This window comes from Xenopus laevis, chromosome 5L (genome assembly GCF_017654675.1).
Source record: "Xenopus laevis strain J_2021 chromosome 5L, Xenopus_laevis_v10.1, whole genome shotgun sequence".
NCBI lineage: Eukaryota > Metazoa > Chordata > Amphibia > Anura > Pipidae > Xenopus > Xenopus laevis.
In genome coordinates this window covers 17,890,119-17,916,947 of record NC_054379.1, presented here as the reverse complement: position 1 = coordinate 17,916,947, position 26,829 = coordinate 17,890,119, and the positions used below count along the sequence as shown (strand labels likewise).

Genomic DNA, 26,829 nt, shown 5'->3' with positions numbered 1-26,829 from the left:
GTTTGTACTGGAATCAGTTATTTGAGTGAGCTCTAATACATCTGCTAGGAAAGGGAGCCTCCTATAAGATATATTGGATCATTCATCTGACACCCAACTGCTGCATGAAAACAGAATTAAAAGAAACAGATGCTGAGAGAGCAATAGTTAATTTTATAGTAAATATTATAGTGGGGGCATGGCAGAAACATAAGATTAGAGCTAGGAAGCTTATTAAAGACATAGCAAGCTGTCCCTGCTAAATGTGTGTATCTCTGTACAGGTGACTTCTGTCCACACAAATATCCTAACTGGAGATATTAAAAAATATTTAAAATTCTCTCAGCTCACAATAAATCCCCTTTAATTGCTCACCTAGATTAGACTGTAAAATCAGGTACCTGACTGCCGTTGCCATCCATTTTATGATATCATGCCTCGCTGTGATGTAGCACCACAAGGTAAAAGAAGTCAGCAGGTATGGGGTTGTGAATTTTATCTTAATGGTAGCCACCCATTACCCATACTTGCTGCTACCCAGCTAACCTGCTTTCACCATTAGTGTAGGAATAGGGTACCTGGGGCCCACCAGAGAACGTAGATGAACAAACGCACTGGGATTTTTCCTGGTACCCTGTTGGGTCAGTCCAACCCTGCTCACCACATTCAGGTTCACATACCTACATCTGACCCGCCCCATGATGTCACCACCTCACCCCCATCAAGTACTGATTTGTAATATATCCAACCAAAGATGGCAACCCAATTGCAGAGCATCCAGAATTAGCAAGGACATTCCTGGTAAATGGGCTGCTAAAGGGGTGGGCATTGCTTAGGACAAAAGTGGACAGGGCCTGGGACGGATCAGGGGCATGACCAAACAGGGTCCCGGGATATTGTTTTAATCATGTATCTAGTATAGGTCAATCTAAAAACAACTGGACTTGCTGAGTAATCAATGAAGACGTTGCACTACTCATCCGAGCAGCTTCTTCAGTTCAACTGACTGGTGAGGTCCAAATCTTGGATAAAGAAGACCGCTGGTTTGAACGAGGCGTGAAAGAGGCGATTCATGTCAAGGTGGAGAGACCATCTCTGAACAGAGGCGGGGGCCTTCGACACCACCTGTCTGCTACATACAATGCTGTTCTAACATCTGAACCCCGGCGGATTCAGAACACTTCACACATCCATTCATGCAACTCTCACAAGTAACACCTGTATCTAGGAGTTGCATGACACATTGGATAATCCTATCACAACTACACAGAATCTACACCTCTGTGAGTTTCTTCAGATGTCACCTCTTTGAAGAGTTACAATGTGCCATTGTAAATGGATTAGTGGAAGAGTTTATATGCCGAGAACTTCCCACACCAGTCAGTTGAACTGAAGAAACTGCTCGGATGAGTAGTGAAACGTCTTCATTGATTACTCAGCAAGTCCAGTTGTTTTTAGATTGACCTATACTAGATATACTATGACCTGGATGAATGAAAATCTTCATAGTCATGTTTTAATCATGTGTTATCCAAGAGAAGAAAATTAGTAATGGCTGGGAGTTTGCTTAAAATCATCATCCAAGTTGCTGCCACCTTGCCCCACATACAGCAATCAATGTAACTATTACAGTTCAAAGGAAATAGTACAGTTCAACAGCCCATACTAGAATTTTAGAAACACTTCTTTGTTTACTCACCAAAAAGTTGCATCAGAATGGGTGGGGCAAGAACACATGCATGACTCATTAACTGGCTGGGCAACTTTTTACCAACTTAATTAAGTTGTCTCATACCAGGTTACACATGCAATTCCATTACAGCTCATCCAGCAGTATAATTGTAGGGAGCATGGTCACCATCAGAGCAAATTCTGTACAGCACTGTAAATAATAAATAAAGGATTATAACAATAATAATAAATGATTGAACTGGACTAGAATACTCTGATGGAAGGTTACAGGGGAGGGGCAAGGAGTTTGCTAATCAAGCAATGGGCAGGACTAGAATATTCTGATGGAAGCTTACAGGGGGGGCTGTAACTGAAGAAATGGGGTAGACTAGGTTACAAGAGAGGAGCAAGGGGGCTGTAACTGAATCAGTGGGGTGGACCGGAGCACTGTAATGGCACGTTACAGAGGAGGGGCAAGGAGTTTGCTAATTAAGCAATGGGGGGGGACTAGAATAATCTGATGGAAGTAGGGGAGGGGTGGGGCCTGTAACTGAAACAGTGGTTTGGACTAGAACACTCTGATGGCAGGTTACAGGGGAGAGGCCAGGGCTGGATTTACATAAAGGGCACCCCTAGGCCCACTGCAGATCATCACCCCTCTCCCCTCCCCTTTATTCGTGCAAATTTTCATCATCAATGGGAAAATTAAAAAACGATCTTATCTCCAGCGCATCCCCAGTGTTTTTTAAACCAATATGGGTGTGGTTGGGCAACATGCCTCCCACCAAAATCCTGCCACCCTAGGCCCGGGCCTAGGTGGCCTTTCCACAAATCCGGGCCTGGGAGGGGCAAAGAGTTTGCTAATTAAGTAGTGGGCAGGACTAGAATACTCTGATGGAAGCTTTTCAAGGGGAGGGGTACCCCTTTATACATCATTCATATCACTCAACTTTAAAGGGACACTATCATGAAAACAAAAAGTCAGCGTGAGCTTTATCTCATGGAAAGAAAAAGACTTAAAATATACTTTACCTAAAAATATTCTTTACCTTTTCTAAAATAACTGTCTTCTACTCTTCACTAATCCTCCCAGTCTCTCTACATGCAGGGCTTTATATCAGAGTCTATTTTTTGATGGAAAGTTATCTCTAGGATAACTTTAACAGGACTATGCTCTCTTTACGTAGTCCTAGATGATGTAATTGAGCCCAGCTAAGAGCACACTGAGCATGTGCAGAGTCTGTGCAGAGTCTGTGCAGAGCATATGCAGAGCCACAGACACACAAAAGGTAGCATGACAGGGTCAGAAGATGGGGAGCTATTGTGGATAACTTTGAAAGCCTAAATACTGGGTGTGTATTGGAACTTCAATATATAAAATACAGCATTTGTACTAATAATCTTTTTAAGCTTTAGTTATTCTTTAAGGGAGATTTTGCCTTACTGTGGTTCCCAATGTCATAGTGTATAAATGATCATATAACATTATATTACGTTTCAAGCATTGTGTGAGAAACTGCAGAAAGCATAAAAAAAAGTTACATCTTGAACAATCAACATGGACCAGGCCCACATTTTTAAACCTGCCTATAAATAAACAGCCAATGCCTGGTTTGGCCCCAAAAACTGGCCATTAAGCTACTGGCTTATCTTGGAGTGGGAGGTAATATCAGCCCATATATGATTAGCTTTACAGTATTGCCCAATTATGTAGCTTCCAGGAATTATGCTTTTTGTACTGGGTCGGCGGGACACCGGGAAAAAAACAGGTGGTCCGCAGCCTTCATGGGCCCTACCAACCCAGTACTGCTCCCAAGGCACTGGGGGAGATGGAGGGCGGACGTTGGAAAAGGGGACCCTTGATGTCACAAGGCGGGGCCTTGTGGTTGCAGATACAGTGGGCCCTTGACACCCAATCTGATGCTGCTTATTATAGTCTGGGTGGAGCACATACATCTTGTATCAAATGGGTAACTATACTATGATACACAGGGAATTTTGATCAACTATGATCTATACTAAGAAGAAATTGCAAAGAAAGCTTTAATAGTAGATCAATTCCTAGCTAACTACAAAAAGAAGGTTATCCTGTGCCTTTGTTGCAATATGCATAGGATGTGTAGCTCTTCAGCAATAGACATACACATGCCAGTCCTGTATGCTGTCCACCAATCAACCCATGTGCTAGGGGCCATACATCTTTTATTCTTTCAAACCTGTCTAATTCAGGAACCAACAAACAGGGCCGAATTTACATAGCGGGCGGCCCTAGGCCCACTGCTGTTCATCGCCCATGCCCCCCCTTTATTCATGCACATCTTCATAATCTGGTCTGGAGCAATGTCGATTGGGCATGGGAAATTTACAAAATTATTGTATCTTCTGCACATTCCCCAGTGTTTTTGGACCAATGTGGGTGTGGTTGGGCAGCATGCCGCCCCCTAAAACCCCGCCCCCCTAGGCCTGGGCGTAGGTGGCCTTTCCACAAATCCGGGCCTGCCAACAAATAACCACAAACCATTGTTATTGTTTGGTTTGTTGGTGCAGCATCCACGTCTCACACATTAAAAATTGTATGAAACAAGCTTTCTACTGTGATTTCTCAGTGTGCCACAACCCTTATGCAGCATTTGAGGACTCCTGTTAGCCTTACTGACAGGGTTACAAAGTTTTTATTGTTAAATTAATATCCTGGATACCACAAGATTCCACCAGTTTGCCAAATAACAATGCTTCCGCCTGCCTATCCCTGAAGATTACCTGACTGGCTATTGCTACATTCTGCTCCTCGTGGCTATATAGTGCATTAATAATTTTATATTTCCTGAACTTCATTAACAAAACAAAATGCCAAGTGTGATTAATTACCTATGCCTAAGGGAGGCAATGAGCAGTATGAATACAGATTATTTTCTATGGTCAGTTATGTATTTTTTCTGTAAAACAATGCTATTATAAATAAATAAATTATATATATATATAAATATATATATATATATATATATATATACACAAATCTAATTATAACAATAAACTATACTTTAATTTGTTTTTTTCAGAGAATGTGTAATGCCTCTAAACCCAGCTCAGAGTCCCTTAGAGACTGGAGAATGGTAATATGATCCTATGTATCTTTCGCCCAGAATAGATTTCAGTTCAACTCCCTCGGAAAATTCATATAAAAAACAACAGATAGTGCTTTAATTAGGGGTTCCAAATAGGAGAGGCAGCCAGGAACCCTGCACATAGCATGGTACCAAAGACCTGTTATAGGAAGGAAGATTAGGGCTTATGCCACTCACAGCAAATCTCGACCTGTGGATAAACACAGGCTGAGAATCCACTCCTGCAACAAAAATCAGCCTATTCCTTGCCTGTACCCAGAACCATTGCTTCAGCCTGAGTGCACCGGATTTTGGCATCAAAACACCGGAGTATGCAATTTGATGCTAAAAATCCACAGCATGTGCCTGCACTGGGTATAGGCAAGGAAGGGGTTAATTTTCTTCTTAGGAGCAAATCTGCAGGCTGAGATTTGCTGTGTATGGCATTAGCCTTAGTGCTAATTAGAGGGGAGATTGTGATCAGATTTTGTGAGTCAGTTTTTATCTAAAATAGAAAAACTCGCCAGCATATTCACCTTTCCATAATTATTTGCTCAGTGCCCAGTCTGGAGGGTTGGCATCCTACCTAGAGTACTATAAAGATAAAATAGCTGGCACTCAAGAGCTTTTGCAAGCGGGATGAAACCACTGCTAGTTTAAGTCACTGCAACGTTTTAGGGGCATGCCCCTTGTTAGGCATCCAAACAGGGCCGCTCCTGCCATGAGGCAAGGTGAGAATCTTGCCTCAAGGGGTAGCGAGTGGCCATTTACAAGGGGTGGCAAAAAGTCACCTCTTGTAACTTTAAGAACCGAATTTCTGCTCTGCCCCCTTTGACCCACTCTGATGCTGATTTTTAAGCGCAGAGTGGGAGGGGTGTCATCGGGGCTCCTGCCTCAGGCTGCAGCAGCCCCAGAATCACCCCTGCATCCAAACCAGAAGAAGTGCAAGTGTTATAAAGACCAGGGGCGTAACTATAGAGGAAGTAGACCTTAGGGCCTCCTGGGGCCCAGGAGGTATAGGGGCCCCAGAAGGCCCTAATTCATATACAGTTTAGATAAATATTGGTAAAACAAGTCAACTGCTAAACATTTTGGGGGCCTGAAAAATAATTTGCTGTGGGGCGCAGTAATATCTAGTTACACCACTGATAAAGACATCTAAATAGGATAATACATTGGAAATATTTCCCATTCCGTAAGCTATTGGATATTCTAACTGACCACCCAATCGTTGTGACACCCTACAAAGCATGGCAGATGATACAAAGTTTGTATAAACTGAAGCCTCCAATCCTGTTACCTACAGGATTGGCCCTGTTACATAAAGACCAGAACAGGCACACAGAAACTGGAGAGTTGCTTCACTGGTGGTTCTCATATCTGCTCCAGCAGGCCCTCCAGCAGAAATTCCAAAGGACCATAGTGCCTTTTGTGCTCACCAAGGCTCAAACAACTCTCCAGAACCCCACCTCTAAAAAAGCTAAAAGCTAATCACCAGACTATACGCTCTGCTTCTCTCTACTCTCCTTAAAGCTCACACAGCTTGGCTTCAGTGGCGTAACTACTAGGGGTGCAGGGGGTGCGATCGTACCTGGGCCAACACCCCCTTGGGCACAATTAATAGGGGGTAGGGCTTGACGGGGCCCCGGGTGCCCATCCTGTACCAGGGCCCACTGGCAAGTAGGTGTCCAGATCTACTGGAACTTGAGGATGAAGATTGGTAGGAAGCGACAGACAGGTCCTAGAACTATCAGATTTTCACAATAGACAAATAAATCCAGTTTAAAGCTATCCATAGGATTCACCTGACTTCCTTACGGCTGCAGCAAATTGGAACAGAGGCTGACAACCTCCATCTAATATGGCTATGCCCGCAGGTACACCACTTTTAGGAACAGGTCCTAGACTATATCCAAAATACATCCCTGCCCAAAATACTTAAAAGAATCTTTTAATGTGTCATTTTTCAAATCCAAATTTATTACAGTGCTTTAAATAATCAGTCCAGTGTGTTCTTATCCTGTTTACAACATAAAACATTTTCCATGTAGATAACACTTTTTTTTCAGTCACCAATTTTATTTTATATTATATTTTGACCCATACAACTACATGCGACTTGTAGAAATATGATCTAACCATTCAACACCATTCCACAAAGTCTCCCATATAGTTTAGCCCTTAGGAAAAAATGGCCAGATGTTAAACATAGTGCAATTTGGTGGATGTAGCACTTTTTTATCAGTGTTTTTATAAACCATGGCTCTTCAGTGGCATAAGGATAGTCGGAACCAGAACTTTGGCAAGGGGCCCGGTAAGGCAGTTTTTACAGCCGTGGGGTTCTTTCTGCTCATGCCTGTGCTACAAACATGGGGCGGATTACAATAAGAGCCAGAAATATTCTTTTGCAGGTGTCCCTCGTAAAAGAATAAGTGACGCTGTGCCTTTCGTGTATAGATGCACCAGGCTGTGGCAGACAAAAATCACCACTATTGTTTACATAGCACCACCATTTCTTTTGCCACCTTGGTGCCAGGGTGTGTCAGCTGAGAAATAAAACAACACGCGTGGGCATAACATGTGTAAGATGCATCAAATCATGGAAAAAAAATGCAGTCATCTGTGCTGAGATATCTTCATGTGTTCTGATTTGTCAGCTTCTGACTTGCAGAGTGCACAGCTTGTGGCCAGCACTGATGTACTAACATATGCTCTACTGGCAGCTCTTCTTAAGGGCAGGAGGGATTAACTGCACATTCACGTGATTCCCCCTTGTGTGAATGGATAAGTTGGTGCACTGAAGGAAACAAGGAGAGGCAGAAGACTACCACTAGATCAGGGGAATTATAGTGAGGACAGGTGGGGAGAAACAGTTCCATGTGTAATAATCTGGGTTCAGTTATATTTCATTCTGTTGCATATCTCATTCTCTCTCTCGCTGTCCCTATATCTTCTCTTGCAGTTTCATAGCTTAACCATCCCTATGCTGATGGTGAAACCCCCCTTTTTTCTAACCTCAATTCCAGGCATCACAATAGAGACAGGAGACCCAGCACCATGTGGGCGGCCCACTAATGCTTGCAGACATTCCGCATGAAAGTCAATGAGGGTAGTTTAAAGATTCTTAAAAACACAGTGTTCTAATCACCAAAAATGTCCCCGTGTGCCACTGCACTTAGCAATGGTTTGAGCTTTTCCAATTGGGAGGCACTCGCTGCAAAACAGAAAAGAAACCTATAAAGAAATGGAGTGGCAGGGCAGAGTAGAATAAGGATAATCAGAGCCAAGTGAATAACAGACCCCTGTGGCTGATAGGGGGACATAGGGAGCACTAAATTATGTGCAGAACATATGAGTCTCTAAAAGGATTTTTCTGTGGGGCCCTGTAATTTAGTTACTTCTCTAACAACTGCCATAATCAGTAAGCTGTCAGACTACAAAAGGCCCCATGATTAGTTGCTATGGCTACTACATTGTTCCAAATTTGCACCTTGCTCTCTCTGTACATGGGGGTCGCCATGCCTCTTTATACCTGGGCAGTTAAAAAAACATCCATATTTAGAACTTTACAGTGTTATTGCCTTCCCTGTTTGCATTAATGGTCACACATCTGCAAGTGTATTTACATGCCATATAAATTATCACCTATAACATTGTCTTAATGTGTTTATCATCTTAAAGGGATCGTTCACCTTTATATTAACTATTAGGGGGTTATTTACAAAACTCAGAATGAAAAAAATCATTTTTCGGAATCACATTTTTCGGAATTTATTAAACCCAGAGGATGGAAAAGTCCGAATCATAAAATCCGGCATCTCAGACCTTTCGAGGTTGTATATAAGTCCCAATGATTTTTTGATGTGCGCTGTGTTTTGTGCAATACCCCAAAGTTTTCGGCCCAATATCTGAGTTTTTGGGAGAAAAATTCGAAAAAATTGTGAAAATCTAATTTTTTCCCACAAAGCAAATTTTAGGGAAAATGTAATAATAAATAAGTGCAAAAAAGCAGAGAGGATTTGATCGGAGTTTGTGGCAGAAAATATTGAGATAAATTTAGACTTTGATAAATAACCCCCTTAGTATTACATAGAGAGGGATATTCTGAGACAATTTGAAATTTGTTTTCATTTGTTGTTTTTAAATTTTTTAGCTTTGTATTCAGCAGCTCTCCTGTCCAAATGACCCTAGCAACCGTGCATTGATTTGAACAAGAGACTGGAAAAGGAATAGGAAATGCCTGAATAGAAAGATGAGTAATAAAAAGTAGCAATGACAATACATTTGTAGTTTTGCAGAGCATTTGTTTTTTTAGATGGAGTCAGTGACCTCCATTTGGAAACTGGAAAGAGTCAAAAGAAGAAGGCAAATAATTAAAAAACTATAAAAAATAATGAAGATAAACTGAAAAGTTGCTTAGAGTTGGCCTAGAATAGTGCTCTAGTTTTTATTAAATTGATATAAACTACATTTGACTGGATGCACCTGGGCTATTGATTTTTGTTTGGGAGTGTGTTACTACTACTACTACACCAGCTCTATGTATGTATGCATATAGACTCAGAGGGAAGTTACTTGGGATCACTGGGCTCCCCCAACACCCACACCTGCAGGCCTGCCCCTGCCCGCACCAGCACTCAGTGTAAACATGTAGGGCGAGGGGAGGAAGAGGGGATTGTGGGATCTAGAGTATCTTAAAGTACAGAAAATTTTGGTTGGGCTTTAAAGCTGGCCATAGATTTGATCGTACGAATCTCCATTTCGTACGATTTTTTGGGCCGTGTGTGGAGTTCCCCGACAGGTTTGAAAATTACTGTCGGCTACCAATAATATCTCTGCATTTATTGCTGATATCAGAGGGAGACTGTCACTAGCTTTTGTCGGACATAACTTTTGTACGATTGTCAGGTGCAGAACATCGTCTGATCTGCTCCCTGCCCCATTGACTTGAATCCGATCAGTCTGTGTGCGGTCACACATAGCCAGGGGTGTTCCACAAATGAGGCAAGTTGAGCTACTCGCCTCAGGCGGCAGCGCCCCCCTGGTTGCCAGGGGCAGCAAAAATGCCACTCCTGGTAACTAAGAGCCGAATTTCTGGTTTTCAAGCCGGAAATTCGGCTCTTCTAGTGCAGAGAGCGCAATTGCCCTGACCTCTCATGTGCTCTAAAGGTGAGTGCCATGGGGAAGGGTGACAAAAGAAGGCCGCCTCAGGCTAGAATCGCCCCTGCACACAGTGGTGCTGAAGCTGAGATTAGCCCAGAGATGCCTCCTTTCACATATTTGGGCTGATCTCAGCTTCAGCTCCGCTGTGTGTGACCATAAACCAGGGGTGTCCAAACTGCGGCCCGAGGGCCACATGCGGCCCAGGATGCAAATGAATGCGGCCCATCTTGAAATGCTTGGTTCCCGAGGAAATAGGAGGAGGCGGACTCTGTCCATTGCCCAGTTAGTAATAATAATATAATAATATGTTTATTTAATATCCAGTGTATAGCTCCATCTGGTTATCCAATTGGCATTGTAGTTATTTTCTGTGTATTTCCTTTACTTTTACAAATCAAACGTGTTTGTGTATTTCATGTGTGGCCCCAGACAATTTCATCTTTTTCCAATGTGGCCCGGCGAGCCAGAAGCTTGGACGCCCCTGCCATAAACAGACTGATTGGATTCAAATCAATGGAGCAGGGGCACTGAGCAGATCTGCTTCTCTCAGCCTGCAAATATTACACAGGTTCACAACATCCAGAGCCTTCAGCCTCTGCGCCAGTCTGTCCAATGGGTGCTGCAGTCGATGGGTGCTATACACACAGCAGAATTATATTTCTTGGTGGCCATTGAGAACATGCCCTTTCTGAAGTTTTTGCCATTGTGGTCACTAATGTGCCTCTCTCCTCACACAGCAGCACCTGCACCACTGCCATCCCTCCTCCTCTTCCTTCTCCTCCTCTCTGTCTCTTTCCATCCCCAACTGCTCTCCCTCTGGGTACATTTCTCATTCCCTCTCCTCCCTCCTGCCTCTGTAATAACCAGTCCTGACAGGAGACTCCTCCTAGTTCCTGCATTCTCCTGCCCAGCTTTGCCCTGACATGACCTCACTCCAGTCTCTTCTCTCCCCTCACAGATCCCACCCTCACAGCGGCCATTAACAAGCCGGTTCCATCTAGTCCGCCACAATGCAACACAACCCTCATTATAGCGACTTCCCTCTAGCCCTTCTTTCCCTCCCAATAACAAGAACAGAAGCTACCCCTCCCTTCTACTCCCGAGGCATGGCTCAGAGCCAATCAGTTACTCAAACGTCACAACCAGACAGGGACCATAATCGTATGCAGCGTAAACAAATTACAGGAAGCTGGACGGCCATCTTTATTAAGGGCAGAAAGTGATAAAACCTCATGTGGTGACTGAGTGACGTTTTTTTTCAGAAAAAAATAACAAACCGCTGTCCGTAAATGAGAATGTTAAAATACTTGTATATTGTCTATAATAATAACAAGCAGGCTCCTAAAAGTATTTTGCTTGACTAGATTTGGTGACCCTAACCACTACGTATATTTGCACATCGCCAGATACAGTGGTATCGTTTATACCCATTTACTTTCTTCAATTTCTAGAAATTTCTACCTAATGTTATTGGGAAGTGGGCACCATTTGTCCAGTAACAAAGATGGCGATCGAAGGACTCAAAACGTGGCCCCTCCTGGTTTAGACGTTGCACTTACGTGAGAGGATTTTGGGTGGAGCTATAAACTGGATTTGTTCGCAGCTGAACATGGCGTCTGTATGGGTGAGAGATGCATTCAGTGGCAGGTTGCAGTTGCTCGTAGTGGATCCCGGGGCCGTGGCGTTGGATTTGCTTTGCCAGGAGTGGATGGTAAGTGCTTGGCAGTAACTTCTAAGAGAATGTGAATGTGTTGTACTACGTGCCCGCCAAGAGCCCACTCTGGGGTGTCACCCTACTGTTTCCTGTGGGGTGACTGGCCTGGTCAGTTGGGGTGAGATTTGGGGTGAGTGCTTATTTGTGCCCTGGGTACCCCTGGAACTATAGCAGGTGACTGTTACCCCAATGTTTCTATATATCTGTAACCTTGTTATGAGCTAAGGGGGCCCAGCCTGAAGGCAATTAACTGAAACAAATTCTTGTCTCTCTCTTTAGACCATACCACTGACTGACTTTTATGTCAAGTGTAACGGGCACCTGGCCGACCTTGAAGAAAAACTGCAGGATGGACAGACCTACAGCATCGAACCTCGACTGTGTGGAGGAAAAGGGGGTGAGTACATGCTCATTAATATTCTTTTAAGCAAAACGTTTGCAGGAGCAGCTGCACTGGACAGATGATACTATATGAGTTATGGTTATGTATGTGCATGGCCCACATTATACATAGGCAACTCAAATCTAGACTTGTGGCCTGTTTAAGAATACATCTATTTCTATTGTGCTGGAGTGTCATGAAGGGTGACTAGGACACAAATATGGAAAATAACAGTGTGGTAAGTTCCGATACAAATTCCAGCAGCACTCCGGTATAGTGAAAGAAATTTATTTGTGCAAATGAAGCAACGTTTTCGGGCATAACCAGCCCTTTATCAAGGCTGGTTATGCCCGAAACGTTGCTTCATTTGCACAAATAAATTTCTTTCACTATACCGGAGTGCTGCTGGAATTTGTATCAGAATCTGTACTGGACCTGGGCAGACAGAGTCGCAGCTGGCACCCAACGCTACAAAAAGCGGTGAGATTGATTGTGTAGCACTACACTCTATGTTTGTGAAGTGTGGTAAGTTCCAGGACAAGTACCAAGGTTTTTGCACTGCTCCTTGCCAACTAGACGGGCAAAGGGAGCCATATGGAGAGTATACTTTGGGTACGGCGTCCTCACATGAGAAGTGTTTGTCACTTTAACTTGTGCGACTTCCAGCTGCTGTATGACTGCAAATCTCAACGTTGCCTTTGCCTGCCAAAAGTAACCACATTTATGCTCTTGGGTTGTAGGCTTTGGTTCTATGCTCAGAGCACTCGGTGCTCAGATTGAAAAGACCACAAACCGTGAGGCCTGTCGCGATCTCAGTGGGAGGCGACTTAGAGACGTGAACCATGAGAAAGCGTGAGTACTTTATTCTTAACTTGCAGTTTTCTTCCATGTTCTTCCTAAAGCATGTCCGATTTCAGGCATTTCTCCACCGGCTGAAATTGGCCAGCAGAGAAAGAGCTTTGGGTGCCATTTCCTTAAAGTGCCCCTTGGTTGCCAAAAGTGCTCCTGGCCGCATAGCAGTGGTGGTGCTTATTTCAAGTTCAATAAGGTAATATGCTTCCCACTGCCATGTTCACCATGCTCAGATTAAATCTCTTGTGGGTGTATTCACATTACTGTCAAGTAAAAAGGTACCGGACATCAGCCGTCATTTCTGTGGTCTGCTCTGAATATGGACTGAAGTAGTTAGCAATTCTCCAAACTGGAGCTTGAGCTTGAATTCTTTTAGCGGTGCTGGAGATGCCCTTAAAGGAGAAATAAAGTTTAACTAAAGAAGTAGCTAAAAATGTTGTACATTTATGTTTTGGTTTTCTGTACCAGCCCAAGGCAATCACAGCCCTTTAGCAGCAAAGATCTGTCTCTCCAAAGATGCCCCTGTAGCTCCTCATCTTCTTTTCTGCTGATTCACTGCACATGCTCTGTGCTGCTGTCACTTACTGAGCTTAGGGACCCACTCACAATATACAGTACACATAAAATAGAAATGTCACAATATAAGGCTGATTAGTAATTAATAAAGATAATTACTACATGGCAGCACAGAAACCAGTGAAATTAGCATCAGAATTTAAAGGGGACCCGTCACCCAAAAATATTATTCAAAATCCTATTTTATCACATTAGTCAAGCAAAATGAACTCTAATTACACAATATAAATTATTTGAATCTTGTTTCCATCAGTCTGGGAATTCATAATTATAACAAGCAGGCAGGAGCCATTTTGTGGACACTGTTATTAAGACAAGCCTTTTCCTGTTCCTTTCACATGGCAGTGGGTAAATAATGGGTTAATCCCCCTGCCGTGAGCATGGGACAGGATATTAAAATATAAAAGGCTTACTTCCGCCCCCGGCCGCCATCTTATTTCTTCCTGTCGTGCTCCCCCCGAAGTGCCAGCGGGTCCCTCTCGCCCGCTGAAGTTCTGTGGGCCAAGGCTGCTGGAAAGCCTGTGTGAGCTCCAGAATAAGCTCTATGCTTGGGCCTTTTGTGCCGTTCGGCGCTGTCAGCCGCAGAGCCGAATTCGGCACCGTGCGCAATAAGACGCTGCATCAATGCTTTCAAAATGGAGAAGCGCTTCTGCGCATGCGCGAACTCGCGTGAACCCGGAAGTGATTGGGGTCATCGCGAAGAAGCGCAATGGAAGCAGGACGCCAGCGTTTAAAAGGGCGTCTATTCTTTACCTCCCCTGTTGCTGCTGCAGGTAATATACCTTAATGCCAATTGTGCTGTCAGAGGGTACTCATGTAAGTATACTTCCCCTGACCTTTTGATTGGAACCCTTAAGCATGTATATTTACATATAGACATTTTTCTAGACTGGTGAACAAATCTCCACTATCAGAGCAACTATTCAAGGATGAGCTCCAGAAGGTCTCTTTCGGGTTCCAGGGGGTGAGTTTTTTCAAATGAGAGGGAAAAAAAGCATGTCTGGACAGTTCATATGAAGGTGGTCTCCGAATATTTTGTATATTATAAAATTGTAATTTGTAATTTATGTCTCTGCAGAAGTTCCCCAAGCAGGGAGGGAAGCAGAAGGAAGTCAGCCAGACGAGAGTGCATTTCATGCTCAGATATAGCACTACCAGAAAAAAGGCTATGCGAGAAATGTTTAAAGGAGGCTGCTGGAGCTGATCCAAAGTCAGACATGATGGAATGGATGAAATCAACGCTCGACAAATCTTTAGCTTCTATGGTGTCTAAAGTAACAGATAATGTATTGAAGAATTTGGAAAACAAAGACAGGCCTTCGAACAGCCAGGAACGGAGCGGGCCAAGTGTTTACGCTCATTCGAGTAGACAGAGCGAAGATTTGACACAGGACATTGCAAATCCTTCATTGGAAGATAAATCTTCGGAGGGAGAATTATCGGAGGATTCGGAAAGAGAGGAAGATTATGCATTCAAACTCAATTTGGTTGAACCCCTTATAAAAGCAGTAAGAAAAACTCTGAACCTGGAAGAACAGAGTGAAATCAAGCAAGACAAGATGTTCAAATCGGTAACAAAAAAGAACCATCTTTTTCCAGTACACAATGTAATCCAGGATACCATAAATAATATATGGAACATCCCGGACAATAAGCAAGTTGTGTCCAAAAAAATCAAAAAAATGTTCCCATATTCATCTGAATCAGCAAAGCCTTGGGAGAATCCTCCCAAAGTAGATGCGACTATCACCAGGGTGGCCAGAAGAACTACCTTGCCGGTGGATGAAGGGGTGTCGTTAAAAGACACTATGGAAAGAAGACAAGATGGGGCACTTAAAAGAGTCTATGTGATAGGAGGAGCATCTTGCAAAGCAGCGATTGCTACTACCACGGTGGCAAGAGCCAATAATTTTTGGCTTGAGGATTTGGAAGAGGCCATAAAATCCGGTACCACAAGGGAAAAATTAGTTGAAGCTTTACGAGACATTAAGCTGGCAAATGATTTCCTAGCTGAAGCTTCAATGGAATCAGTTAAACTGGCGGCAAGATCCATGAGTGTGTCAGTAGTGGCCAGAAGAAGCCTATGGCTTAAACATTGGAACGCGGATTCACAGTCAAAGCACAACCTTTGCAATTTGCCTTTCAAAGGAAACTTACTTTTCGGTACTGAATTGGATAATATCATATCTAAGGCATCCGCGGGGAAATCATCTTTCCTTCCGCAAGATAGAAGGGAAAGGAAAAATCCACCAAGAACAAGTACCCATACTTTCAAAGAAGCAAGACAGTACAAACCAGGAAATAAACAATACTTCAGACAATGGAAGGGTAGGAATCAGTCCTTTCCAGCGAAAAGAGGAAACTTCAAATCTGAAAAAAAAGCATGAAGGTGCGAGGGACATTTCGCACATTGGAGGAAGACTAAAGTACTTCAGTGCGGAGTGGGCCCGAGAAATTTCAGACCAATGGGTACTAGACATAATCAGAAGAGGATACAGATTACATCTCCGGAAAAAACCCAAAAATCAATTTGTTTCATCAGACAAGATAAGAAGCAAAGAAGATACCACCTTGTTAAGATTAGTAATAAAAGATCTTCTCAGGAACAAAGTTATAGCAGAAGTGCCTCGACATCAGAGATACAAGGGAGTTTATTCGCACCTATTCCTCAGGACCAAACAAAACGGTCAATCCAGAGTAATTTTAAACCTAAGAAGTCTAAACAAACAGTTGGTAGTGCCTTCTTTCAAAATGGAAACAATACGCTCCATAGCACAACTCCTAGACCAGGGAGATTGGATGGCAAAAACTGGACTTGAAAGACGCTTATCTGCACATACCTCTAAGGAAGTGTCATTTGAAGTTTTTCAGATTCAAAATCCTAAACAAACACTTCCAATACAAAACCCTTCCGTTTGGCCTAGCAACGGCACCCAGGATTTTCACAAAAGTCTTAGCCCCTGTGATTGCGAGTCTAAGAATAAAGGGCATACAGGTATTCGCTTACTTGGACGACATTTTAGTCAAAGCCACAACAAAAGGCATGTTAATGAATCATTTGAAGGTTCTAATCTCGTACCTAAACCAGCTTGGATGGGTTGTGAACAGAGAGAAAAGCGTGTTACAACCTTCCCAGCACTTGGAGTTCCTGGGAGTAAAGGTAGACACGGTAAAATTCAACCTCAGTCTTCCTTCAAGAAGAATGAAGGATATTCAGCTTTCGGTGAAAGAATTCTCAGAAAAACCGGTGCAGACGGCACAGGCTTGTCAGAGATTGATGGGGAAACTTATTTCCACCAAAGACTGTGTGAGGTGGGCTCAATTCCACACGAGGCATTTCCAAAACCATTTTCTACAAAATTGGGACCACAATTATCGAAGACCTTACCAGCTAATAAGGATGGACTCAAAGACGATACAGTCCTTGAAATGGTGGGAAAAGGCAGACAACTTGCATCAACCAGTCTCACTGTTCCAACCGTGTTGGATAACATTGACAACGGATGCGAGCAAATGGGGCTGGGGAGCCCATACAACAGAGTTTACAACCCAGGGGAATTGGGAAACCTCAGAGATTTCAAGATCATCAAATTGGAAAGAACTCAAAGCTGTGTACTTGGGTCTTCTAGCCTTACAACACCACCTCCTTTACAAACCAATCCTGATAAAATCAGACAACTCTACTGTGGTTCAATACCTGAACAAACAAGGAGGAACCAGATCATCAAGTCTATTAACCTTGACCACTCTTATTTTCACATGGGCAGAAAAGAATCTGATGGATTTGAAGGCGGAACACATTCCGGGTGTTCAAAACATACTAGCCGACAAACTAAGCAGATCGGAAACACTCCCGGGAGAATGGGAGTTACATCAGACAATATTCAAGACGATAGAGGCCAAATGGGGTCCCTTCTCGATGGACCTTATGGCATCGGAAAAGAATGCGAAATTGGCGAATTATGTGTCTTGGAACAAAGACCTCAACGCTATAAAAACAAATGCTTTCTCATTCCAGTGGAAATTCAAGAGGGCTTATGTGTTTCCTCCCATACCGTTAATACCTCGTATTCTACAGAAAATAAAGAAAGACCAAGTGGAAGTGGTGCTGATAGCTCCATGGTGGCCGAGGAGGCCATGGTTCTCGAAGATTCTGCTCCTAGCCAGGGACAAACCATTAAGACTCCCTCATCAAGCAGACCTGTTGTCACAGGGGAAAATGATCCATCCTCACCCAGCGAAATGGGCATTGACGGCCTGGCTGTTGAAAGGCTGAATTTGTCAGCATCAGGTTTTTCGGAGGGTTCAATCAATACCCTACTAGCAGCCAGAAAACCAAGTACTATCCAAAGATACTTTGTCGTCTGGAATAAATTCTCAGATTGGTGCAAAGAACTTGGAGTAAATACCAGCAACATATCAGAAATTAATCTGATTGAATTTCTTCAGAAGGGAGTGGAATTAAAACTCAGCATTTCCACTTTAAGGAGCCATGTCACGGCGATTTCCCATTTTTCTAAAACATCATGGGCACAGAAGCCTTTGATTAAGAGATTTTTCTTAGGACTCAAAAAAATCAAACCAATAGACAGAAGACTAATTCCTCCATGGGATTTAGGTCTAGTCCTTGAGGCCCTTACAGATGATCCATTCGAACCAATTGAAAAAATTCCACTAAAGAACTTGAACCTCAAGATGTGTTTTTTATTAGCAATAACAACAGCCAGGAGAGTAGCTGAGATTCAAGCATTCTCAATAAAGGAAGGAAAAGTGATTTTTCTTCAAGATAAAGTGATCTTGCAAACAGCAGATGGTTTCATACCCAAGGTGGTCTCTAGTTTTCACACCAGCCAAAACATAGTCTTGCCTTCTTTCTTCAAAAATCCGAAATCCAGTGAGGAAGCGAAGTGGCACACTTTGGACGTAGTCAGATGTCTGAGTGTATACCTTGAAAGAATGAAAAACATCAGGCTTTCCGATTCCCTCTTGGTCATCCCGGAAGGGAAAAAAGCAGGAGCTCAACCTACCAAGTCTACCATAGCAAACTGGATAAAAACGTGTATTAGAATGGCCTACAAGGAGAAATCCAGTACAGTACCCTCTAATATCAGGGCACACTCTACCAGAGGTCTGGCAGCCTCATGGGCCTTCCACTCCAGAGTTTCATCAGAGGAAATCTGCAGAGCGGCAGTGTGGTCCTCTTTTCACACCTTCATTAGTCATTACAAGTTTGATGTCTTTTCAAACAAAGATTCAAATTTTGGAACTTCGGTTCTTCAATCTGTACTACCTAAATAACTCAATTAAAAATCCCTCCCTCGCAATTGTTGTAAGATGCTTTTGTACATCCCATTATTTACCCACTGCCATGTGAAAGGAACAGGAAAAGTGAAAATCATATCATACTTACAGAGATTTTCCTTTCCTGGACTGGAACATGGCAGTGGGTAAGGCTTCCCACCCTCGATGGGGGAGACTCCAGGAATTTAAGATGGCGGCCGGGGGCGGAAGTAAGCCTTTTATATTTTAATATCCTGTCCCATGCTCACGGCAGGGGGATTAACCCATTATTTACCCACTGCCATGTTCCAGTCCAGGAAAGGAAAATCTCTGTAAGTATGATATGATTTTCACTTGTATCATCTCAGAATCTTGTTTGTGAACCAGAATGGGGGACCTGATGTCCATGCCCTGGCTACACAATTAAATGGTGAAGAGAACTGGGGGAATGTGGGGAGAGCAGTGACATTTAGGAAGTGCTGAATGGAAAGTGAAAGTAATTGTCTGCCCCTCCTCTATGCCTAGGCATAGAGGAGGGGCAGACAATATTTGATTGACAACTGAGATTTCTAAATGAGCTTACAACAGCTATGAATGCTTTAATAAAAAATATAAATTGGATTTCATGTTAAATTTGAAAAGTACTTTTATTATACAGATTTTTATGTCTAGGTGACAGGTCCACTTTAATAATCAGCAAACCTGTAGCATCAGCTTATATTACAGGGGAACCTCTTTTTTCTGCCTAATAATTAGTGACAAGCCCTAAGCTAAGCTTCTCAACAGCTGCTCAGAGCCCACTGAGCATGTGAGTGTCAGACACTTGGTGACAAGTTTGAAGTCCTGGATCATTGCTGCTATTGAGCAGCTGAAACTTTAGGCTGGTGCAATAAGTTCAGTATAAAAAATATGCAATTTTTAGGGTTTAGTTCTCCTTTAAGGGGCTATTGCTCTCAACTTAATTTGTGGGAGAATTTGTGCTAGTTGATTTTATAGCTTCTCTGTACAGGCAGGGGACCTACATTTTGACTAGTAGTAATTACCATAGAATGCTAGTCTGACATTCTTTAGTGTACATTCTATTTTTTTACTGTAAATATTTTTCACTCCTGGTAAATTTGGTGGATACCATTTAGAAAATTGCTCTCACAGTAACCACCTTTCCTGGGCCCACTTTTGGTGCACAATTGCCCAGGGTGGGGCAGAGCAGTCTTTACATGGTGAATAGCTGGTGTATTATAAAAAGATAGTGACTAGTTCATCCTCTTCTGACTGCAGGATGGCCGAATGGACAAAGAAACAAGCAGACCGTGAAGCAGAAAAAGAGCAGCGACGTCTGGAAAGGCTACAGCGTAAACTGGCAGAGCCAAAGCATTATTTCACCGATCCAGAATACCACAAACAATGCAATGACATGTCCGAGAGACTGGAAGAAGCTGTAATTAAAGGTAAGGGACAAAAGTAGCCCTGTGTGGCTTTTCTTATAGTAGAGCCATTATGTACATAAACACTCATCAGTGGTCCCCACAATATCTGCACCATCCCTCTTCTTTCTTATGTTGGCTGCTCAGCCAATCATGGTGGTCTCTGTGCTGCCTCAGATCACCCGACCACAAATACTACAACTCTTACTGTAACAGGAAGAAGTGTGGAAGCGAAAGACAGAACTCTGTCTATTAATTGGCTCATGTGACCTAACAAGTGAAGTTTGTTTGTGTGCACCATGAAACCTACAATCCCAGGGGGCTGCCCTTATTTTTTAAGATGGCAGTTTTCTGTTTATGATTACCCAATGGCAGATACTACTAAAAAAGTATATTATGAATATGGTTTATTTATTTGAAGCAGGGTTTTACATATCGGCTGTTTTAGGCATTATATTTTTATAGAGACATACATTGTTTGAGGGGTATACTTTTCCTTTAAGCTTTACTGTTGGCGATAAGAAGTATTCATTGTGCTGAAACTGCAAGTACTGTACAACAAATTGGGTTGGAATGATCCAAACGCAGAATTGTCAATGCAATGTGTTTCTGCTGGTATGTTACTGAAAGCTCTTTATGTTCAGGGCTACAGGCCTCTACCAGCAGTGTGGTTTCTGCTGAGTCAGATGATACCCGGAAACGGAAGAAGAACATGTACTCTAGCAAAGGGACATCTGGCAAAAAGAAATGCTGTTGGTAGGTACTATGTCCCTTGTAATGTTTAATATTATAGTTATACTTCATTCATATATCTTTATTTATCATCTATATTGTTCACTGAAATAATTAGTCCCTATTTCATAACACAGGGGCAAACTGCCATATCAGCCAAACAGCAGTTCATTTTGTGAATCTAGTGAATCCATTTGAGTATTAAAAGGAATGTTTCTCCCTTACAGGAAATATAAGGTGGGGGACAGTGTTTAAATAGGGAGCGAAGTTTGACATTTACTTGCAATTGTAGGGAGGAAAAAGGTATCTGAAATATTACAGGTTACTAAAGGCAAATCCTTAAGGTCATCCTGTATCTGACATGCTGTTTATAAACTCTTTATAGGACAGGACTGGAAGGGTTAGAAGTCTCTTCTAGCTCTGATTCTGGCAGTGATGGTGACCTTGATGAATCTCCTTGCTCATCATCCTCATCATCATCGGATTCTAAAAACCATGAGAACATTAATGAGCGACTGCATAGGTCAGTGTCTCCGAGCAGCTCGGACGGGTTAGAAGAAGCCAGTTCTGATGGATCACAGCAAATACCGAAAGAGCAAACCAGTTGCAGCGGATCAGACCAAATCCTCAAGGACCCTTCCAGTTCTGCTGGATCACACCAAATCCCACAGTTGCAATCCAACTCAAAAGGCACTGAATACATTCAAGAGTCGCAAACCTGTCCGGTGGAGTCAGAACAAAATACAAAGACTCAGAATAGCTCAGATGGATCAGAAAAAACCCCAACAACTGCCATTTACAATGAAACCGGCCCAGCCAGTACAGTACAGGATGAGCAGAAATTTGCAGCTCTCAGTATTTTGGAACCCAAGGCCGAACTTCAGCAGCCATCAAGCACAGTAAGTAAATGTAGTGTAAAATGCAAATTGCGATCCATTGTCTCATGATACACGTAAGAACCTGTATTCACTTACATACATTTGGTAGATGACAATGGTTCAACAGGATCCATCTCTGAAATTGAAAGTATCCGTAATATTAAAATGTAGACACATTGATATACCAGGCTATTCTGTACTGGGACAACGTTTAATTGGCAGCACGAGTTTCATTATTCATTGCAGTGTGAACTCTGTTGCCAACAGAAGTCTTTTATGTGTTTGCTAAACCAGTGACTGGCAACCTCGTATCCTTCCGACCTGGGGTTTTCTCGATAATGGATCTTTATTTGGATCTTCGTACATTTAAAAATTAAATAAACCCAATAGGCTGGTTTTGCTTCCAATAAGGATTAATTATATCTTAGTTTGGATCAAGAACAAGCTACTGTTTTATTATTACAGAGAAAAAGGAAATCGTTTTTAAAAATTTGGATAAAATGGAGTATATGGGAGGCCGCCTTTCTGTAATTCAAAGCTTTCTGGATAAAGGGTTTCCGGATAACTGATCCCATACCTGTACTGTAACTCCCATGCCTCACAAACATCCTGAAGTCTGAAGTGTGGCTTGCCTTTGATTGCTCTATAAACAACCACAACCCTCCTAGAGAAAATCGAGCAAAGAGAAAAACGAGCGAATCTTATAGTGTATGTTCATCTTAACGTAATAGCCAAGACGCTGCTTTCTCTTTTGCAGCTCTCTAACCTGTTACCAGTTTGTAAGCAATCGGTGACTTTAAGGGGGAGCCATATGGGATATAACTGTTCAGTTAGTTTGCTTTTGAATCTGCATGCTAAGGATCAAAAACAAACTCCCCTTCAAGTTGCTGACTAACTCCGAGTTAGAGAGCTGAAAAGCAGGAAGTTCTTTTATGTTTGACATCCAGTCACTGCATTACATTTACACATTTATACATTACATTTTGGGCTACATTAGAAACCTTTTTATTTCGTACAGCCTATCTATTTACCCAGCAATATTTTCACACTGAACTGTTCCTTTAATCTCATGTTGGCTAATTCTTAATCAAGATATTTCAAGTAAAGGAATCACGATCAAGAAAAGGGCAAAGTGATCATAAATACAATTTCATTTGCTGATGATACTGGTGTTTAAAATGCAGCAATGTCCAAGTGCTTTCACTGATTTGTATGTTTGGGACCACTATGACTGTTTTCTTTCCTTAAAGGGTGTTATTCACCTTTGATTTAACTTTGAGTATGATGTAGAGAGTGATATTCTGAGACAATTTGCAGTTGGTTTTCATTATTTATTATTTGTGGTTTTTGAGTTATTTAGCTTTTTATTCAGCAGCTCTCCAGTTTGCAATTTCAACAATCTGGTTGCTGGGGCTTAAATTACCCTAGCAACCATGCACTGATCTGAACTAGAGACTGTAATATAAATGAGAGGTCTGAATAGAAAGATGAGTAATAAGTCACAATAACAATACATTTGTAGCCTTACAGAGCATTTGTTTTTAGATGTGACCCCCATTTAAAAGCTGGAAAGAGTCAGAAGAAGAAGATGGCAAATAATTTAAAAAAAACTTAAAAAAAAAATACTGAAAACCAATTGAAAAGTTGCTTAATCTGGCCATTCTATAACATACTAAAAGTTAACAACCCCTTTAAATCGGTACTAAAACCACAGAGCTGAGCAACAGCTGCCAGAGATTGAGTCTGGCTTTGTCTACCAGTGGGCTAGTACCAAAAAATAGCAAAATGTATGTTTTGCTTCATCAACTAATCAGCGGTTATGTTTTAAATATTCTGTGAGAACAGAACATTTGAATTGACCACTGTAGGTCACTACACCTGGCTAGGCTTTTTCTCTCATTACTTATTATTAAAGGGATTCTATTATGATTTAGTTTTTATTTCTTTTTTAGTTGTAATATTGGTGTGTAGGTGCATCTTGGTCATTTTGCCAGGTCATGTGCTTTCAGAAAGATCCAGCACTTTAGGATGAAACTGCTTTCTGGCAGGCTGTTGTTTCTCCTACTCAATGTAACTGAATGTGTCTCAGTGGGACTTGGATATTACTATTGAGTGCTGTTCTTAGATCTACGAGGCAGCTGTTATCTTGTGTTAGGGAGCTGCTATCTGGTTACCTTTCCATTGTTCTGTTGGGGGAAAATTAGGTGGTTGATATCACTCCAACTTGCAGTAAAGAGTGACTGAAGTTTATCAGAGCACAAGTCACTTGACTGGGGGCACCTGTGAAACGGACAATATGTCTAGCCCCATGTCAGATTTTAAAACTAAATATAAAAAAATCTGTTTGCTCTTTTGAGAAATGGATTTCAGTGCAGAATTCTGCTGGATCAGCACTATTGATGGTGTTTTGGGAAAAAAAATTCCCATGACAGTATCCCTTTAATTCCTAGAAGCAAGATGTTCTGAACACTACAGTGGGACGTTTAAGTGATCTTTGCACTGTAATTAAACCATCTTCTCTACAGGAACCTTCGCCTATAGACCTCCTGGCATATAAGACTGCGGCAGAGCTGGAAGCCCTGGGATTGGAGAAGCTGAAATTGGAGCTTGTTGCACTTGGCCTGAAATGTGGCGGAACCCTGCAGGAGAGGGCAGCGAGGCTCTTTTCTGTGCGTGGACTTTCCAGAGACCAGATTGACCCATCATTGTTTGCTAAACCTGGTAAAACAAAAAAGAAATGAAGTGATTCCACATACTTTGTATTGTTCTCATGGCATGACTGAAGATCAGCCCCCTGTTTTATTTTTCTACAACAACAGTGAATAAAGTTTTTGCCTACAGTTACTGGCTCATTATTTATTCCAGCTCTTCTGATTTGAGAAATACAATTTAAAGGAGAACTATTGCGAAAATGAAAATAAAATATAAGCTTCATCATACTGAAATAAGAAACTTTCTAAATAGAATAAATTAAATATTCTGCATAATTTCTGATATAATCAAGTTTATATTCACTATTCCTCTCTCAGCATCTGTTTCTCTTCATTCTCTCAATGCAGCAGTTGGTTGTCAGATATTCATTGACAGATCCAATATATCTTATAGGGGGGTTTCCTTTCCTAGCAGATGTATTAGAGTTCACTCAAATAACGGATTCCAGTACAAACAAAATCTAACAAAATAACTGCCTTTTGCACAAATTCTGCATGTAGAGAGACATGATGTCTGGTGATTTTAATAGAGTGAGCTCTAATACATCTTCTAGGCAAAAAGAGCCCCCCTATAAGATATATTGGATCTAACTGTCAGTGACTATCTGACACCCAACTGCTGCATGAAGACTAAATAAAGAGTAACAGATGCTGAGAGAGGAATAGTGAAAATAATCTTGATTATTTCAGAAACGGTACAGAATTTTTATTGATTGTATTCTTATTTCAGTATGATGAAGCTTATATTAAATTTTGATTTCCGCAACAATTCCCCATTTAAAAAGGATGTATCATGTGGAAATAAAGCTATTTGAGCTGCCTTTAAAGGAGAAGTTAAAAGGCTAAATACATATTGTAGGTGCTTTTACTATAAGCCGCTACCTGCTGAAGTGTTTGGTTTGAATCGGCTCTTTGATCATGGCTTCCATATTAGGCTTGCCCTGTTCCTCTTGGGTCTCTGGAGGGGGATACTGTTTCTTACCCCCAACCAGTGGAGGTTCAGGCTAATTGAGCCCATGTTCTGGATGGAACGTATACTTGTTGCCAGAAAATGCTCTAGTTAGTACCATGCCACCTGCAGTGGGAGGCAGCACCTGGTACTGGGCACTGTGTTGGGTCACATGCATGTGCATAATGAGCAAGTGTGTGTGCCCCAATATGGATACCCGCACCAGTATCTCCCTCCCAGTGTAGGCATAGTCTAACTACTTGGGGCATCATCGGAGACACAGATCTTCCTGCTAAAGGGCTGTAGTGGCCTTGGGCTGGTACAGAAACAGAATCTGCCCTGATGGCTCAGACTGTTGATGATTGACAGACCTGTCTTTGCTGGGGAACTAAGACTTTTGTATCATTGTTCAAAAAGTAACTCGCAGGAGTTAAGCAAATGCTGCTTTCAATAGCAATTGATTTTACAAATAACTTTGAAGGCACTGGGAAGTTTTAATAAATGTATAATGGAATAAGTTGCTTATAATTGTTTTTTTTTTTGTTTTTTTTTTATTAGGCAAATATTTATTTTGTGGCTGACTTGCCCTTTAAAAGTAACCTTCAGTATTATGTACACGGGGCTACAATACCAATGAAGGCCTGCAGGTATGCATATTGGCTTATAGGAGATTAATGTGGTCACTTAGGGGGGCTGCTCCTGCTTACACTATATGGAAACAGTTTGAGTGCTTCACTTGCACAAATGTAGTTCACCAGTAAGTGCACTAGGTGGCGCTGTTTGACCCACTAAGGCTGATGTGAGTTTGTGCTTCAGCTGAACTCCACGGCGCGCTTACATCCGACACGACACCAGAAATCAGGTTTTTTTTGTTTTTATTTTTTACATCTATCATAATATTGCCTTTGAAAGCTACTTATAACTTTATACAAGGAAAAAACAGCGGCTTAATCCCCAAATGTGTATTATAAAATTAACGGCTCACCCAACACAGAGTGGGAACCAGGTCTACAAACCCTGGGACTATCGTAGTGGGGTGTAGCTTTAACCAGTATATAGCATATAATATATATTCACAAAATCTTATGTAGGTGGAAACTCACCGAAGATGTAAAGTGGCCCTGGTGCAGCGCCCCGAACCCGTAGCTGGAGGAGTAATTCAATGAAGATAGCGAAGAAGCACGCACTCCAACAGCCAGTCGATATTATTAAAAGCCTTTATTCAAGCTGAAGTAAAACAGTTGCTCTTATTATTTCAAATAACAGTGAAATGCTCAATAACAATAAAGTTATAAGATACTTCAAATAATTTCAAATATAATTTCAAATCTGATCGTTTGATAACATTTCACGGTTAACCAGTATCTTATAACTTTATTGTTATTCAGCATTTCACGGTTATTTGAAATAATAA

General features: G+C 41.9%; 1 protein-coding gene across 1 annotated transcript; it reads left to right on the top strand.

The window, feature by feature from the left end:
* The first annotated feature begins 11,458 nt into the window (after positions 1 to 11,458).
* sde2.L (SDE2 telomere maintenance homolog (S. pombe) L homeolog) lies at positions 11,459 to 24,595 on the top strand. Its single transcript, XM_018262658.2, has 7 exons — positions 11,459 to 11,628; positions 11,911 to 12,028; positions 12,754 to 12,865; positions 20,000 to 20,169; positions 20,790 to 20,901; positions 21,263 to 21,776; positions 24,281 to 24,595. Exons 1-7 carry the CDS (start codon positions 11,527 to 11,529, stop codon positions 24,494 to 24,496), a joined length of 1,344 nt encoding a protein of 447 aa, XP_018118147.1. The 5' UTR covers positions 11,459 to 11,526; the 3' UTR covers positions 24,497 to 24,595.
* The last annotated feature ends 2,234 nt before the right edge of the window (positions 24,596 to 26,829 follow it).

Excerpts from the sequence above, each read along its gene's own strand:
- sde2.L (XM_018262658.2), top strand. The coding sequence starts at position 11,527 with ATGGCGTCTGTATGGGTGAGAGATGCATTCAGTGGCAGGTTGCAGTTG. Across the intron at positions 12,866-19,999 it reads GACGTGAACCATGAGAAAGC|GATGGCCGAATGGACAAAGA; the intron begins GTGAGTACTTTA and ends TTCTGACTGCAG. Across the intron at positions 20,170-20,789 it reads GGAAGAAGCTGTAATTAAAG|GGCTACAGGCCTCTACCAGC; the intron begins GTAAGGGACAAA and ends CTTTATGTTCAG.